At 43.9% G+C, this 16,849-nt stretch overlaps 1 protein-coding gene across 2 annotated transcripts in view; it reads right to left on the bottom strand.

The window, feature by feature from the left end:
* DNAH3 (dynein axonemal heavy chain 3) overlaps positions 1-16,849 on the bottom strand; it is an 827,768-nt gene that overhangs the window by 527,471 nt on the left and 283,448 nt on the right. For both annotated transcript variants that reach the window (XM_073591059.1, XM_073591058.1), the window contains exon 17: positions 10,608-10,752. In XM_073591059.1, the coding sequence (XP_073447160.1) occupies positions 10,608-10,752 (145 nt within the window). The remainder of the gene's footprint in view (positions 1-10,607; positions 10,753-16,849) is intronic.

Here is a 16,849-nt window from a genome sequence, read left to right as displayed (position 1 = left end):
CAGCCCTAGACAGGTCAAATCCCTGCTGAACTGGCCAAGATTCGAACCATGTATGGGCAGGAAACCAGCCTGTGAGATTTTATAGCTGCTAGCAGTAATCGCTGTGTTCTCCCGGTTAGGATGGCTCCCCCTGCTGGGAGAGCACAATGGCTCCACTGGAGGGATTTTTACATCAACACTGACTGTGTTGATATGAAAATTGACCTGTGGTCGCAGGAAAGAAAATTGCTCAATCTATGGCTGGCTTTAGCTTGACCTCATGAAAAAACAAAGCAGGAGCAGTGGAGAGATCACATCACTACTCCCTGAGAAGGTGCCTGCTTTTGTCAATTGAAAACTGAACCTGTTTTCAGTGGCCCTAAATTTTAAAGGTGCATTTTAGTCAAACACAAATGCCAGTTGGATATACTGTGACAAATGCTGCTTATCTGCTCAGGGATTTTTTTATTGTGGCAATGCCTTAGTATACCAGCCAACTGGTTGTGCAAAATCACCTATGACTATGAAAGACAGGGATTTCTATCTCAACCCCTCAAAGCCTCTATATACATTTTTTTTTTTCTCTTAAATGTATAGAAAGCATTGTATAACATATATTGATTAACCACTTGAAGACCAGGCTTTTTCTGGCACTTTTTGCTTTCAAATTTACCCACTTGCCGCCCGCCATATAGCAGAATGACCGCGGCAAAGTGGTTTCAATACCCAGACTGGGCGTCATTTGACGTCCACAGGATATTGAGCCGCTGCGCGCTCCCGGGGGCGCGCATCGCGGCGATCGTTGTTGCGGGGTGTCAGTCTGACACCCCGCAACACCGATCTAGGTAAAGAGTCTCTGACGGAGACTCTTTACCACGTGATCAGCCGTATCCAATCACGGCTGATCGCGATGTAAATAGGAAGAGCCGGTGATCGGCTTTTCCTCACTCGCGTCTAATAGACGCGAGTAGAGGAGAGCCGATCAGCTGCTCTCCTGACGGGGGGTCTGTGCTGATTTTTTATCAGCACAGCCCCCCCTTGGATCCTACCCAGGACCACCAGGGAAGCCGCCCAGGACCACCAGGGAAGCTGCCCAGGACTACCAGGGAAACCATCCATACTGGACCACCAGGTATGCCCCCTAGACCCCCAGGGAAATACTAATCAGTGCCCAGGCAGCTGCCAATGCCCAGGCAGCTGCCAATCAGTGCCCACTCACAATGCCTACCATTGCCAGTGCGACCAGGGATGCCTATCAGTGCCGCGTATCAGTGCCGCCTATCAGTGCCCATCAGTGCCCAGCAGTGCTGCCTATCAGTGCCCAGCAGTGCCACCCATAAGAACCCATCTTTGCAGCCTTTCAGTGCCCAGTGTCGCCCATCAGTGCCCACCAGTGCCACCCATGAGTGCCCATCAGTGCCGCCTATCAATGCCCATCAGTGCTGCATATCAGTGCCACCCATCAGTGCCGCCTACCAGTGCCCATCAGTGCCGCCTACCAGTGCCCATCAGTGCCGCCTACCAGTGCCCATCAGTGCCGCCTACCAGTGCCCATCAGTGCCGCATATCAGTGCCCATCGTCAGTGCCCGCTCATTGGTGCCACCTCATCGGTGCCACCTTATCAGTGCCTGTCAGTGCCGCCTTATCAGTGCCCATCAGTGAAAAAGAAAACTTACTTATTTACAAAAATTTTTAACAGGAACAAAAGCAAAACGTATTTTTTTCTAAATTTTCAGTCTTTTTTTCTTTGTTTCGCAAAAAATTAAAACCGCAGAGGTGATCAAATACCACCAAAAGAAAGCTCTATTTGTGGGAACAAAATGATAAAAATTTAGTTTGAGTACAGTATTGTATGACCGCGCAATTGTCATTCAAACTGCGACAGCGCTGAAAGCTGAAAATTGGTCTGGGCAGGAAGGTGTATAAGTGCCCTGTATTGAAGTGGTTAAATCAGTATTTTTTGCTAGAAAATTACTTATAACCCTAAAATATTATAATTTTTTTTAGCAGAGACCCTAGGGAATAAAATGTCAATCATTGCAATTTTTTATGTCACACGGTATCTGCCCCTGCTCCGGCGGCCGACATCGCTCCCGGAGTTACGTCCAGGTATCGCGGGCTCTGGCGCTGTGATTGGCTAGAGCCATGACACCTTCACTCCCGCCGGTGACGGTGCTTCAGTGCGCATGTGCGATGACATCGGCACATGCAAATACAGGGAATATCTCCTAAACTGTGCAGGTTTAGGAGATATCCAGTGTAGCTACAGGTAAGCTTACCTGTAGCAAAAAGTGGTTGTAAAGGGTTTACAACCACTTTAACTGACAATTGCGCGGTCATGCAATGCTGTACCCAAATAAAATTTGTGTCCTTTTTTTCCCCACAAATAGAGCGTTCTTTTGGTGGTATTTGCGTTTTTTATTCTTCCTATAAACAAAAAAAGAGCGACAATTTTGAAAAAAAACAAAAAACAATATTTTTTATTTTTTGCTATAATAAATATCCCCAAAAATGTTTTTAACCACTCCAATACCAACACTTTCACCCCCCTCCTTCCCAGACCAATTTTCAGCTCTCAGCGCTGTCACACTTTGAATGAGAATTGCGCGGTAATGTAACACTGTACCCAAATTAAATTTTTATAATTTTTTTTCACACAAATAGAGCTTTTTTGGTGGTATTTAATCACAGCTGAGGTTTTTATTTTTTACGCTACAAACAAAAAAAGACCCAATTTTTTTTTAAAAAAAGGCATTTTTATGAGTTTCTGTTATAAAATTTTGCAAATAAGTAATTTCTCTTGATAAATTTTGACCAAAAATTATGCTGCTACATTTCTTTAGTATATAATAATTAGTATAAATAACCCAAATCAGTGTTTATTTGGTGTTGGCAGTGATGGGGGACAGACAGATGTTTTATGGGGACACTGAAATATGTATGGAGACAGGGATATCAGTGGTGCTTGGCGTACTGTTTGTGGGGTGATCTTTAACAGCTCTCTGCGTAAAATCATCCTCATACGGAGAGCTGTCACAGATCTGCAGATTCCCCCTCTTCCCCCCACCCCCACCCCGCACTGAGCTCTCACTGAGCTCGGCGGGGAGAACTGTCACAGAGACACGCGTCACGTGATCGGGAGGGACAATCACAAGCCTATATCCCTGATCTCTGCTCAGCTGGACTCTGTGATCATAATTATCACAGGATCGAGCCGTGGCCGCGCTGCGAGTACTCGCTCTGAGGGACGTTCCTGAAAGTCCACTTAGAACGAGGAAATTGCCTCATGGCCATTTATGTACAGTGGCCGGGTGGGAGGTGGTTAAAAAACAAATTTCTTCATCAGTTTAGGCCAATACATATTCTTCTACATATTTTTGGTAAAAAAAAAACCCCAATACGCGTATATTTATTGGTTTGTGCATACGTTATAGCATCTACAAACTATGGGAAAGATTTATGGCATTTTTATTATTATTTTTTTTTTAACTAGTAATGGTGGTGATCTGCAATTTTTAGCGGTACTGCAACATTGCGGTGGACAGATCGAACACTTCTGGCACATTTTTGGGACCACTGACATCTATACAGCAATCAGAGCTATAAAAATGCACTGATTACTGTGTAAATATCACTGGTAGGAAAGGGGTTAACACTAGGGGGCGATCAAGGGCTTAAATGTGTGTTCCCTGGATGTGTTTTAACTGTATGGTGATAGGACTGACTGGGGGAGGAGACATATGGGTTGTTCCTACAGTAGGAACAACCCATATGTCTCCTCTCCCCTGACAGAACAGGGATTTGTGTGTTTACACACACAAATCCCCGTGCTGGCTCATGAGCCCTCGATCGCGGGTCCACCGCTGTCCTGCGAGCGCGTGCCCCCGGCGGCTCTTAAAGGGAACAACGTACCCATACGTTGTTTTGCCCAGCAGAGCCATTCTGCCGACATATCGGCGTGAGCCGGTCGGCTAATGGTTAATGAATTAAAAAAAAAAAAAAAACCACATACGTTTTGCCAATTTCTGTTGTATAATGTGAAAGACGATCTTACATCAAGTAAATAGATACCTGTAGACAGGGGGGCGTGGCCAGGATCGGCATGTGAGCAGCAGCTTCTCCCAGAGCGCCCAACTGACACCTTGTATTTGATCCTGTTCCCGGCTCAGTAGGACCATTTATTTAGTACCAGCTGGTACCGGAACACCCGCTGATCACCCTGATCCGTCTGGCACCTGAAAAAGATGATGGTTACCAGGAAAAAGAGAGCGGACCGGCCCGAAAACCAACATGGTGCCGCCAGGGACTCCACAGCAGCGTGCACAGAGAAACACAGACAAGAAGGACACTGTGAGTAAACAGCTAAAGTCACAGAAAACGGCCCCTAATGACTAGCCCAGGGACATGAGATATTATACTCAAAAACTAACAGAGCCAGCCACACATGCTGATAAGATTGTACCTGAGGATATGGCAGAGGGAGAGGACACAGAGCAGGAGGTGGGGGTCGGAGGCATGGAGCTGACAGTCAGAGCAGAGCAATCTGAGACACTCACTTCTGATCCTGAGGAGGAGGAGGTAGAGGGAGATGAAGATACTAAACAACCAACCCTAGCTGCTATACTAAGAGCTGTAAATAAATGCACTGCATCTGTGAATACATTACAGGCACGCTTTGGTGGTCTGAAGGAGGAAGTAACCCTGATTAGACAAGGCCTGCAAAAAATCAGGGAAAGGACAATCGCAGCTGAAAGCAGGATCAGTGACATAGAAGATAAGCCCCCCCCCCCTCCCCCCCCCCCCCCCCCCGCTCAGGGAGATGCAAGCAAATACCAGAATGATTAAATTGGTCGATATGCGAGCTGACGATCTCGAAAATAGAATGAGATGTAACAACGTACGTATTGTGGGTCTCCCGGAGAAAGTAGGGGGTAGAGACCCGACGGAATTTGTGGAGCAGTGGCTTGCTGACATATTTGGGAGGAAAGCCTTTACTACCCTGTATGCCATTGAAAGGGCGCACAGAGTCCCACTACGCCCTCTACCACCTGGACACCCGCCATGGCCTATGCTGGCGCGGCTTCTACATTACAGAGATGGGGAGATTATCCTACGTCTGGCTCGGGAAAAGCAAAACATCCAATTTAATGGTGTGCGAGTCTCATTCTATTTTCTTCTGATGTGCAAAAGCGTAGGGCTCGCTTTACTGAGGTGAAGCGGCGATTACAAAAATTGCAGGCCCCTTACGCTATGTTATACCCTGCCAGGCTCCGGATTACAGCACGGGGACAAGCGCATTTTTTCGAAAATGCATGGGATGCATCGGAGTGGCTGGACGCAAATGAGAATGCCTTTCCTAGGCCCAACAGACAAGCGGCGGAGGAAGAGTGAATTCGGTCCTTCCTATCTGGGGGGGGAATTTTAAAAAGAAGACCGGCTGGATTTCTCTCCAGTATGATACAGCTGTACCTACATGAGGAAACGGGAACCTACTTACCCTTTGTTCCAAAAGAGCGATTTTCGGTGACACAAAAAAGAGAGTGTTCACAACACGTGAAATGTTTTATCCATTTCTTCTGATCCTCAGTATGGGGATAAGTTGGCCTCTGTTGGGCCCCATTCAATATTTTCAGAAGAGGACCTGTTGTCCTATTATGGTTTGGAAGGTGCTACCAACTACTGCAGAAGCCAATCAACGGGCCTCATGGTCCGGGCTTGGGCTCAGTGACTGGCAGCTGTTGAGTTGCGATCTGATAGTCGACTACAATAGATGGACTGACTATCCGGAGGCTACAGTGGCACCTTTTTTTTCAATTTCGGTTTTTCTTTTTCATTTTTTTTTTTCTGGTACATGACTTTTCATTAGAGTTAATAATTTTGTGCATGCATCTTCTAGTTACTTGGTAAAGGAAAATATGTTCTAGATTATGTGGGTATGACACTATGGATAGATCAAAAATGGCAGCGGTCCCGGTGATCTCATGGAATGTACGGGGGATACATGATAGCCTGAAGCGCACCATGGTGTTCCCCTCCCTTTGCAAATATCTGCCTGCTATTTGCGCATTACAGGAGACCCATCTGACCCCTGAGTCATTGTCATGTTTAAAATTGTCATGGGTGGGATGGTCTTATCACTCCATTCACACCTCTTACTCGAGAGGTGTGAGTGTACTGATACATAGTTCTTTGGACTTTCAAGAGATAGAGTGTGTTTCAGATACAGAGGGGAGATTTGTCATTTTGTTATGTCGTATATATACTCTGAAATGTATTCTGGCATTTGTATACATTCTGCCTCCATACAATCACCAGTGCTCAAAATAGTGTTAGAATACCAGCTAAGTCACCAAGACATTCCCATATACATTATGGGGGATTTTAACTGTGTATTGGACCCTGCTCTAGATAAACATCATTCTGTAGACAGGATGCGCGGTTCATGCCGTACTCCGCTGCGTAAATTTACGGAGGAAGTGGGATGGACTGACACTTGGCGTGATAGACACCCAGGGGTCAAGTGCTTTTCCTGTTTTACTAAATATGTCCCTATCTCGCATAGATATCAGTATTTGCTCAGTGACAGCCTCCCGATACATATCAGAAATCACATATGTGGTTTGCAGTATATCTGATCACTCCCCTGTGATTACCAAATTTGGGGTGAAACCCATCTCTAGTATGGTAAGAGCCCCATGGAAGCTGAATGCCTTTTGGCTCAACTTGTTTTCATCCCATGCCCAAATAGAGACCAAAATCAAGGAGTTCTGGAGGGTGAAGATCAGGATGCAATAGAGAATATATGGGAAGCATTTAAGGCCTTCCTCCGCGGCAGATTTATTAGAGAGATTAATGTAATCAAACAGGATACTAATGCTCAAAGGGAGGGATTGGAGCGACTGGTGAATGATCTGGAGGCGAAGTTTATATCTGATCCCACTGAGGAACATAAGGACTCCTGGTTAGCTGCCAGTGAGGCGCTCAGTCACTGTAATACATCCACTGCAGAGCGGAAACGCTTTTTTAATAAACTGGCTTACTATGGAGGGGGAGCAGACCGGTCGCCTATTAGCAAAAATTGCACACTCACAACAGCACTCACCTTCCATTAGCACACTTCGAACTCAGGCGGGAGCTGTAACCAATAATCCTGATCACATAATGTCCAAGCTGGTCTCCTACTACTCTACTTTGTACCAATCCAAGCAGACTTATTCAATGAACTCCCTGCAAACATACCTTGATATGATAGACCTCCCAGAACCTGCTAGAGAGCAGCTGGAGGCTCCTCTTACTTTGGAGGAGCTTCAGTGGGCGACCGGAATGTTCCCTAACTCTAAAGCACCAGGGGAAGATGGTATTCCAATTGAAGTATATAAGCAATACGCTGAGGGTATGTTACCCAGACTACTGAATGTATTCCAGGAAGCTAAGAGAAACAAAAGTCTCCCCCCATCCATGACCAAAGCTATCATAGTGCTGCTGTTGAAACCAGGCAAAGATCCACTAGACCCGGGCTCGTACAGACCCATATCCCTTCTGCAGAATGATGTGAAGATTCTAGCAAAAGTCCTGGCTATGCGTTTAAACAAAGTGATATCCATTATTATACATTCGGATCAGGCAGGGTTTATGCCCCAAAAGTCTACAGCAATAAACTTGCGCAGACTTTTCCTTAATATTTAGACTGAGGCCGATAACAAGGGGGACCGGGCACTATTGTCCTTAGACGCTCACAAGGAGTTCAACAGTATTGAATGGACGTACTTGTGGGCTGTCTTGAAAAAAATTGGGTTTGGAGGGGAGTTTGTAGCCTGGGTGCAACTATTGTACCACGCCCCTAAGGCTGCCATTAGAGAGGCGGGTAGAGTATCACAGGACTTCCAGTTACATAGGGGTACTAGGCAGGGGTGCCCACTGTCCCCTCTTTTGTTCGCTCTGGCCATAGAGCCCCTAGCGGCACTTATCCATTCCAACACTACTATTCAAGGCTTCCGATTTAGGGGAATACAGAAGAAGTTAATGTTATATGCCGATGACACCATGCTACTCTTAGGGGATACCGGGAAGTCACTGGATGAAGCCATGGAGGTGGTGCGGACCTTCGGTATGTATTCTGGGTTGGTAGTGAACTGGAATAAATCCTCGCTCATGTTACTTGATGCGAGCACAGACAACTGCCAGCACTTCTCGATATCCCGGTGTCTAAGACTATTAAATATCTTGGCATACAGGTCACTCCTAACCCGTTGGACTATATTCGGCTGAATCTTACTCCCCTGCTAAATCGTATCCGTGATAGAATTAAGGTCTGGTCTAGATTGAAAAGTCGCCAGTAGGTAAGATCAACCTCATAAAAATGATTCCTATGCCACAAATTTTATACGTCCTACATAATTCCCCGCTTGTGATCTCCTTGAAGCAATTTTGAATCATTAATTCGCTGTTCAGATCTCTTAATTGGCACTCCTCTACTGCTAAGGTAAAATTGGAACAACTTCAAAAACCCAAGGAGATGGGTGGATTGGCATTGCCAAACCTGTGGTTGTACTATCTGGCCTCCCAGCTACAACATATAGCCAGGGCACTTAATCCGGCACCCGCCTCGGAGTTGAACTTTACTTCTTACATTCACTATTGGAAGGGGAGCGGCAGGGGAGCTGGAAGCACTTCAATTTGGTAAATTGAATAAATTAAACCCCACATACAATTTAATGCAGAAAGTCTGGAATAAAGTTAGAGCATTACAACAGGTAGAGGGATTTATTACATATAGTCCTATATGGCAAAATAAACGCTATATAGAGCTAGAGAAATTAAAGTATAGCAAAAAATGGCAGCAATACGGAATCAATTATTTATCCCAAATATTCCGTAATGGTGAGCTTTGGACATTTGCCGCTCTCCAGGAGGAATATCAACTCCCAGGGTCCATGCAATTTTACTATCTACAATTACAACATGCTATAAAAGCTGAAAGTGGGGTGGATGCCTGGGTTCAAAGCAGCACACCTATCTTTAACTATATGACAGGGATGTCTTCTTATAAGGGTTTCATACCGTGTAGCTACACTATGTTACTTAATATGTGCCTACCTGATCTGACCCGTAAGGTGATGGTTCAATGGGTGAGTGATGTTGAGCCTTTGAAGAGAAACAGTGGGAGGGGGCACTTTTGGCAGTCTCTCAGTGCTCTTTGAATGTTGCACAATGCTTGTCCCAATTATATATATTATTGCAAGTCCACTATACTCCTGCCAAGTTGGTTAGAATGGGAATACTAGACGACCCCTCATACACTCATTGCAAGCGGGATCATGGTGACCTAATACACCTTCTATGGTGATGTCCCAAGTTACACGTTTTTTTGGACAGGGGTGTTGGAGCTCATTGCAAGAGCTTTCCAGGTTCAAATTAAAAATGATCCCAAATCTTGCTTGTTAGGCATTATTGAGGGCGACTTGATTGAGGAGGTGCCCCGTCAGGCGATTGCCAGGGCCCTTTTTCAGGCCCGGTTGCTGATCTTACAGCACTGGAAGTCAACTGAACCACCTAGTGTGAGGGAATGGATAAAGCAAATGGGTAACACACTAAGCTTATCTACCAACATAGGGGTAGTGCGGCAAAATTTGCTAAGCTCTGGGATCCATGGTTGAACGTACCGGGGCTGGCTCCGGTGGAACTGGTATTAGATCGAATACTGTAACTGCTGTTATATATATACTTGAATGTGTTGTATACAGAGATTACACAGCCCACAACCCACCTGTCTTAAAGTTTGTTTATTTTTAGGAATTTAGAGTGAAGATGCAAATTGTTCACGTGCACAAGCTTTGAGATAATAAAAAAAAAAGTAAATAGATACCTAACATGTCGCGCTTTAAAATTGCACATGCTCGTGGAATGGCGGCAATCTACGGTACTTAAAAATCTACATAGGTGATACTTTAAACACCTTTACAGGTTACCAGTTTAGAGTTACAGAGGAGGTCTAGTGCTAGAATTATTGCTCTCACTCTAACGTTCACGACAATACCTCACATGTGTTTTTCTAATACCGTTATACACGCATACATATGCGTGCGCGACTTACATGTGTGTTTGCTTCTGTGTGCAAGCACGGAGGGATTTTTTTTTTATTATTATTTTACTTTTTATTTCTACACAGTCCCTTTTAATTTTTTTTTTATCACTTTTATTCCTATTACAAGAAATGTAAAGATCCCTTGTATTAGAAACAATTATGACAGGTCCTCTTAATGGAGAGATCTGGGGTCAAAAAGACCCCAAATGTCTTCTTTACCATTTAAAAGAGAAGGTTGAAAAAACAAAAATATAATAAATTTATATTTATTAATTTTTTTTTTTTTTTTTCAGCCTGGATCGGAAATAACATGACGCCGTTTCGGTCCTCCATGGTAAACCCAAGAAACACTTTTGAGCGGCGGGAAGGAGGACGTCCCCTCGCACCACTTCAGAAACTGTTCCAGCGGCTCATGAGGCAAGCTGTGTCAATGGGAAAACATAACAATCATATAATGGGATTTTCTCAAATTTGACTGTAAATGTGGAAATACGCTTTAAGCCACTATGAGATCAATTTGCATTGACAAAGCAACAGACTTACCATTCATCCATTCCTCAGATTTACATTGGAAGTTATATGCAGTTACCCAGAGTTGTTCAAAAGGCACTTTGTTTGTTATTGCCACTTGCAATGAAGGGAATTGACTTTTCTCCCATTCCAGTAATTCCTCTTCTTTATTGATAGCCTATAGAAATTTATCATAATTAGTATTATTTAAACCAATTTTAAAAATACAAAACTTAATGTAACTGATTTTTTAATTAATTAATATCTGAGGTGGCAAAAGGTATTATAATTTCTGTTTCCTAAATGCTGCTGCTATTAGAGGGCACACATGAAACTGAGTTTGGTTGCGCTTTTGCAGAGAACACAGGATATACCTACAGGAATGGCCAGTGCATGCATCAAATAGCATGGATGGTTGGCCATGCCCCTCAAAGTTTTAAAATCCTGTATACTCTAGCTATCCTCACACACTACAATTTTCCCACACATGCCTGACACGTGACCCATACCTGGTAGGGCTGACCATCAATAGTAGCATAGTGGAAATGTGTTTGACACCCACAACCTAAAACTTTTCTCTTTCTCAATGGATTAAAGCTAAAAGGCTTCTTCTAAGGAACACAGCTGCATCTCCCACTATAAATCTTCACTTAAGCAAACACGTAGGAGGTGTTACACCCCTTTCCACCTTTAAAAAATGTTTATTTCCTCCTTCTCTGCATGTTTGAGGATACATTTATCCACACTTGGTGGTCATGCCCCTAGCTTTTCTCTTTTTGGAGTCATATTTTCATTTGATCAGTGACTAACTCCAACATCCAACCAGATCCAACTATGGATCTACTTCTACTCAAATCATATTCCCTTCACTGTACACTACATAAGCCCCACCAAGAAGACTGTAGCAGCATGGAAACAAAAAGACCGTCCGAACCCTAATCTTTTCTTACTCAATTTAAACCTACAAACCCAATTCAAATTTATATTTGTAATAGAAAATGGCAAACGACAGACATTTTGGGCTAGTTGGTGGGCTTGGTCCCAACAGAGATGGTGAACCTCATGTTGGTAGCGTCTCTGCATTGAGACTTTCCCTACCAGAAAGATTTGAGGCAGTCTACATCCACAGAAGATCTGTGGTTAGTCCTCCAAGATGCTTGAAACAACCTATCTGCCAAGTTCTTTCAAAAACTGCGTGCAAGTGTAATTAGAAAAATGTATTATTATTTTGAAGGCAAAGGGTGGTCACACCAAATATTAATTTGATTTGGATTTCTCATCTGTTCATTTATGTTGCTTTTTGTTAATTGATAAAAATAAGCTAATAACACTTTTATTTCTGAAAGCATTCTTAATTTAAAGCATTTTTTCACACCTGCTTAAAACATTTGCACAATAGTATATACTAAGGTTATGTCTATCTGGAACAGCAATCAGCAAGTGTTTTTTATAAATCTTATAATATGAATAAAACATGATTTTAATCAATATTGTTGTGATGTGGTACCTAAAGTCCCATAATTTTGACTCGTCAGGGTTTCTTACATATTCTATGCATATTCAATTTGGAATGTAATACCTTTAATATTGAGCCTTCCCTTTTTCCTTGTTTTTGAATTAAAAAAAAAAAAAATAAATGGAAAAATACTACATAAGCTAGGGACCTTCAACTAGAGCACCCCTTTACTCTCTGAACCCTATTTTTTTCATCCCCTCCTAATATCCCACCCTTTCTTTATTCTTATCTCTGATGAACAATTATCCTGCACTCCTAGCAAAATGTGTATTTTTCACACACCTGTTCATGTTATTTGATGTACCTGTACACAATGTATAACACATGATCTAAACTCAGTGAATGAACAATTATAGTCGGATGGATATCTGACATGTATAGTAAATATGTTGAATGTTATTACCAACCTGAGAGCCGACTGTGCCTCACATGTACATTTTTTTTTTCCTATAATCTCCCATTTTTCAGTTTCCAATAACACTAAGGGCCCTTCCACACTGCTCCATTGACAAAAAGTCATAAAGCCTATACTGTATTAGTTTTTAATGCCTTTTGGTGCGTTTTTTGGTTGCCTGACTCCAATCATGCACCTATGAAACATGGACATGTGACTCAAAAAGTGCACCAAAAACGCCACCTTGATGCATGTTTATGTGTTTTCTATTAATTTCAGGTGCGTTTCTGGTGCGCTTTTGAAACATGCACCAAAACTGCAGCATGCAAGACTTTTAAAAACGCACCATACCAGCAACTTAGTGGTGTGAAGAGTTCCAAAGGATACATTGTTCACGCATTCACTTGAAGTTAAATTAAAATAAATCATTCTAATTTTATGCTTTAAATTCTAAGGATATCTTAGTGAAAGACAAATTCTGCAGTGTAAATTGTTCTCAGTAGGGATCAAAACCTTTACTAATGGCCAGCACTAGCTCCATTGGTGAGAGCAGTTTGATTTTACCTATATTTTAGAAGAGTCTACTTCCATGATCTCCAACAAACATTTGGAGAAAAGGACTTTAGGCATTTTTGAAGGCAATGAAGCGGATGCATGCCTGAGAAATTGCCTGAGAAATTTTAGGTAGAATGAGTTTGAGATAAATCGTTAAATGAATCCAAATACTGTGACAACCAGTACGGCTAAAGTTATTTTCCAAACTTCAAGATATTAGTAGGTTATTTAAAATGTTTTGTTGGTTTGTAGGAACTGTCAAAAAGGATCTGAATTGTTCAGTTTATGGACAAACTGGAAAGGGGTTGGGATAAAACAAATGGGTTTATGCTAGCATATGTGGATGATTTAATAATACAATTTTCATAACAGCTTAAAGGTTGTAGTGTTCATACACCACTGACCAAAGTTTAGGAAAGACTTTAACACTAGGGTTGGGCGAACGGTTCAGCCCGAGCATAAGTTTGGGCTAAACATTCGTTGTTTGGTCGTTCAGCGAATAGCCGAACAAACGGGTCGTTCGACAATGCATTGCGGCACTGAACAGTGTATTGCAAGCCCTGATTGGCTGAAGCAGTGAAGCAGTGAAAGCTTCAGCCAATCAGAGCACTGTCAGAGTCATGATTGGACACTGTCATCATGACTTTATCCAATCACAGCTCATTCCCGCCCCACGGTATAAAAGTATTCTTTCAATGGCAGCCATTTTCAGTGCGATTTCGGCGTGGAGTGAGATAGAACAGGGCTCTGTTCAGTGCTATTAGTTAGTTAGTGTGCTATACTGTGCTATTTGCTTCAATTGTCAGTGTAGAATATTAGGAGCTTACAATCTAAGGTCCCTAACTCACATTCATATACTAGGGCCAATTTAGACAGAAGCCAATTAACCTACCAGCATGTCTTTGGAGTGTGGGAGGAAACCAGAGTACCCAGAGGAAACCCACGCAGGCACAGGGAGAACATGCAAACTCCAGGCAGGTAGTGTTGTAGTTGGGGTTTCGAACCAGCAACCCTTTTCCCTGCTAGGCGGGAGTGCTACCCACTACACCACTGTGCCGATGATGATGATGATGAGGTCACTGATGCGACTTGGGTGCCAGATAGAGCAGAGGAGGAAACTGAGCCCGGGTTCACACCTATGCGAATTAGATGCTGCTTACACCGCATCTAATTCGCAGGACATTTTAAAATACATTCATATGAATGTATCTGGTTCACATATGTGCGTTGCATTCGCACTGCGCATTGCACAAAAAACGTGTGCGTTTTTTGGGCATTGCGGTGCGAACTACAAGCCTATTATCTCCTATGGGAACGCATCTGATTCGCAGATGCATTGCGTTCTGAACAAGGATTTTCTCTTTCTCCTCACTACACCTCCCCCTCTCTCCCCCCCCTCCCTCCCCCTCTCCCTGCTCTCTAATCCTGAGCAAAAACGCAATGAATCCGTTGAACAGGAGATTGTTATCTCCCCAGTGAAACCTGAGCTTCAATTCGCACCGCACATGTGTGAAACCAGGCTAAAGGTTAGGCGGCACAACCCCAAGGAGGCCAACATCAAGAAAGAGTAGAGAGCAGCCACCCTATTCCATCACATTCTGCAGCTGTTATCTCCCAGCCCACTCTCCAAAGCTCAGCTGTCTAGGCTTTTTTCAGCACATCTGCAGCAGATCGCACTGTTGCTATCTTCAAACTGTGTCTCAGGCACATCAAACGTGGCAAAAACACCAACCATTTGGGTAAGGCCGTTCCATCTTTCTACCATCACATGGAAGGGAATGTTCTGGCATCGTTGGGCAGGGCAGTCAGCCCTAAAATCCACCTTACTGCTGACACATGGTCCAGCAAGCAGGGGCAGGGAAGATATATTTCGTTTACAGCACACTGGGTAATGCTGCTTGCAATGCGAAAGGATGCAGGACAGGGCTCTGTGCTGCAGCTTGTTGTGCCCCCACGTCTTCATACAGCTGGTGGTGATAATGCCAGACCTGTGAGCTCTACCCCCTCCTCCTCCTCCACCACCTCCATGCCCTCCTCTGCAGAATTGTCCTATGAACATCAGGTACCCCATAAGCGTTCAAAGGGCTATTCCCAGAGTCAGGCTAAAAGGTGCCATGCAGTGCTTCAGCTGGTGTGTTTAGGGGACAGGAACCTCACTCACAGCTCTGCAGGGACAGAGGTGGTTCACTCCACGTCAGCTAGAACCAGGAATGGTGGTGTTCAATAATGTCTCAAACCTCCTGTCCGCCCTTAGACAGGGAAAGTTGACACATGTGCCATGCCTAGCACATTCCTCAATTTGGTGGTGCAGCATTTGCTAAGTACGTACCCAGGGTTGCAAGATGTACTAAAGCAGGCCAGAAGAGTCTGTAGCCATTACAGGCATTCATACACAGCCAGTGCTCGGTTGGCTGAAATTTAGTGGGAGTTCCACCTGCCCATAAATTGCCTGATTTGTGACATGTCCACCAGGTGGAACTCAACTTTGGGAATGCTGCAGCAGCTATACATGCAGCAGAGGGCCATCAAAGAGTACCTGTGCCAATACGGCACGACGACAGGTTCAGGCCGCCTCTGCTTTTTTTCCCCACGCCAATGGCTGATCATTAAATATGCATGCACTGTATTGTCGCTATTTGAGGAGGCCGCAAGGATGGTGAGCCTTGACAGTGTATGCATCAGTGACACAATCCCTGTGTTCCTACTGGAGCAGACTCTGCGTGGCATTATGGACAGGGCACTGGAGGAAGAGCAGGAGGAGGAAGAGGGGGACTTCCTTTCCTCTCAAGGCCAATTTTATCCAGACACCATCATTCCTATGTCACAGAACACACAAGAGGAGAGAGGGGAGGAGGATGAAGAGGAGGATTCCGGTACTTTCATAGGCTTTGAAGAAGAAGAAGCGTCAATCTGTAAGCAATGACTTTCCAACCCCAGGACCCTTAGAAGTAGTACGTGGCTGGGAGGAGGAAGTTCCAGATGCTGCCATCCTGAGTGACCCTGAGGAGTCTGCTTCTTAAGCCTCTGCAAATTTGAGGCACATGGGGAACCTCATGCTTCAAAGCCTGTGAAAGGACCCAAGAATACGTGGCATAAAGGAGAAGGATGATTACTGGTTGGCAACCCTCCTTGACCACCGTTATAAGAGGAAGGTCTCAGAACTCATCCCGTCCCCACAGAGAGTGCAGAAGATAATATCTCTTGCGGACACGTTAACCACTTAAGCCCCGCATCATTTGGCTGCCCAAAGACCAGAGCACTTTTTGCGATTCAGCACTGCGTCGCTTTAACTGACAATTTCGCGGTCGTGCGACGTTGCACCCAAACAAAATTGATGTCCTTTTTTTCCCACAAATAGAGCTTTCTTTTGGTGGTATTTGATCGCCTCTGGGGTTTTTATTTTTTGCGCTATAAACAAAAAAAGAGCGACAACTTTTTGCTATAATAAATATCCCCAAAAAATATATAAAAAAAATGTTTTTCCTCAGTTTAGGCCAATAAGTATTCTTCTACATATTTTAAGTAAAAAAAAAAAAAAAATTAAAAATGCATTGATTACTGTGTAAATGTGACTGGCAGTGAAGGGGTTAAACACTAGATGGAGCTGTAGGGGTTAAGTGTGTCCTAGGGAGTGATTCTAACTGTGGGGGGGAGGGGCTACATGTGACACGACACTGATCACTACTCCCGATTAGGGAGCTGTGATCAGTGTCAGTGTCATTAGGCAGAACGGGGAAATGCTTGTTTACATTAGCATATCCCCGTTCTTCCTCTCCGTGAGACGATCGCGGGTATTCCCGCGGACATCGA

Source organism: Aquarana catesbeiana, linkage group LG06, assembly GCF_042186555.1.
Source record: "Aquarana catesbeiana isolate 2022-GZ linkage group LG06, ASM4218655v1, whole genome shotgun sequence".
NCBI lineage: Eukaryota > Metazoa > Chordata > Amphibia > Anura > Ranidae > Aquarana > Aquarana catesbeiana.
The sequence above is the reverse complement of the archived record's forward strand: the minus strand, read 5'-3'. Positions and strand labels throughout refer to the sequence as shown.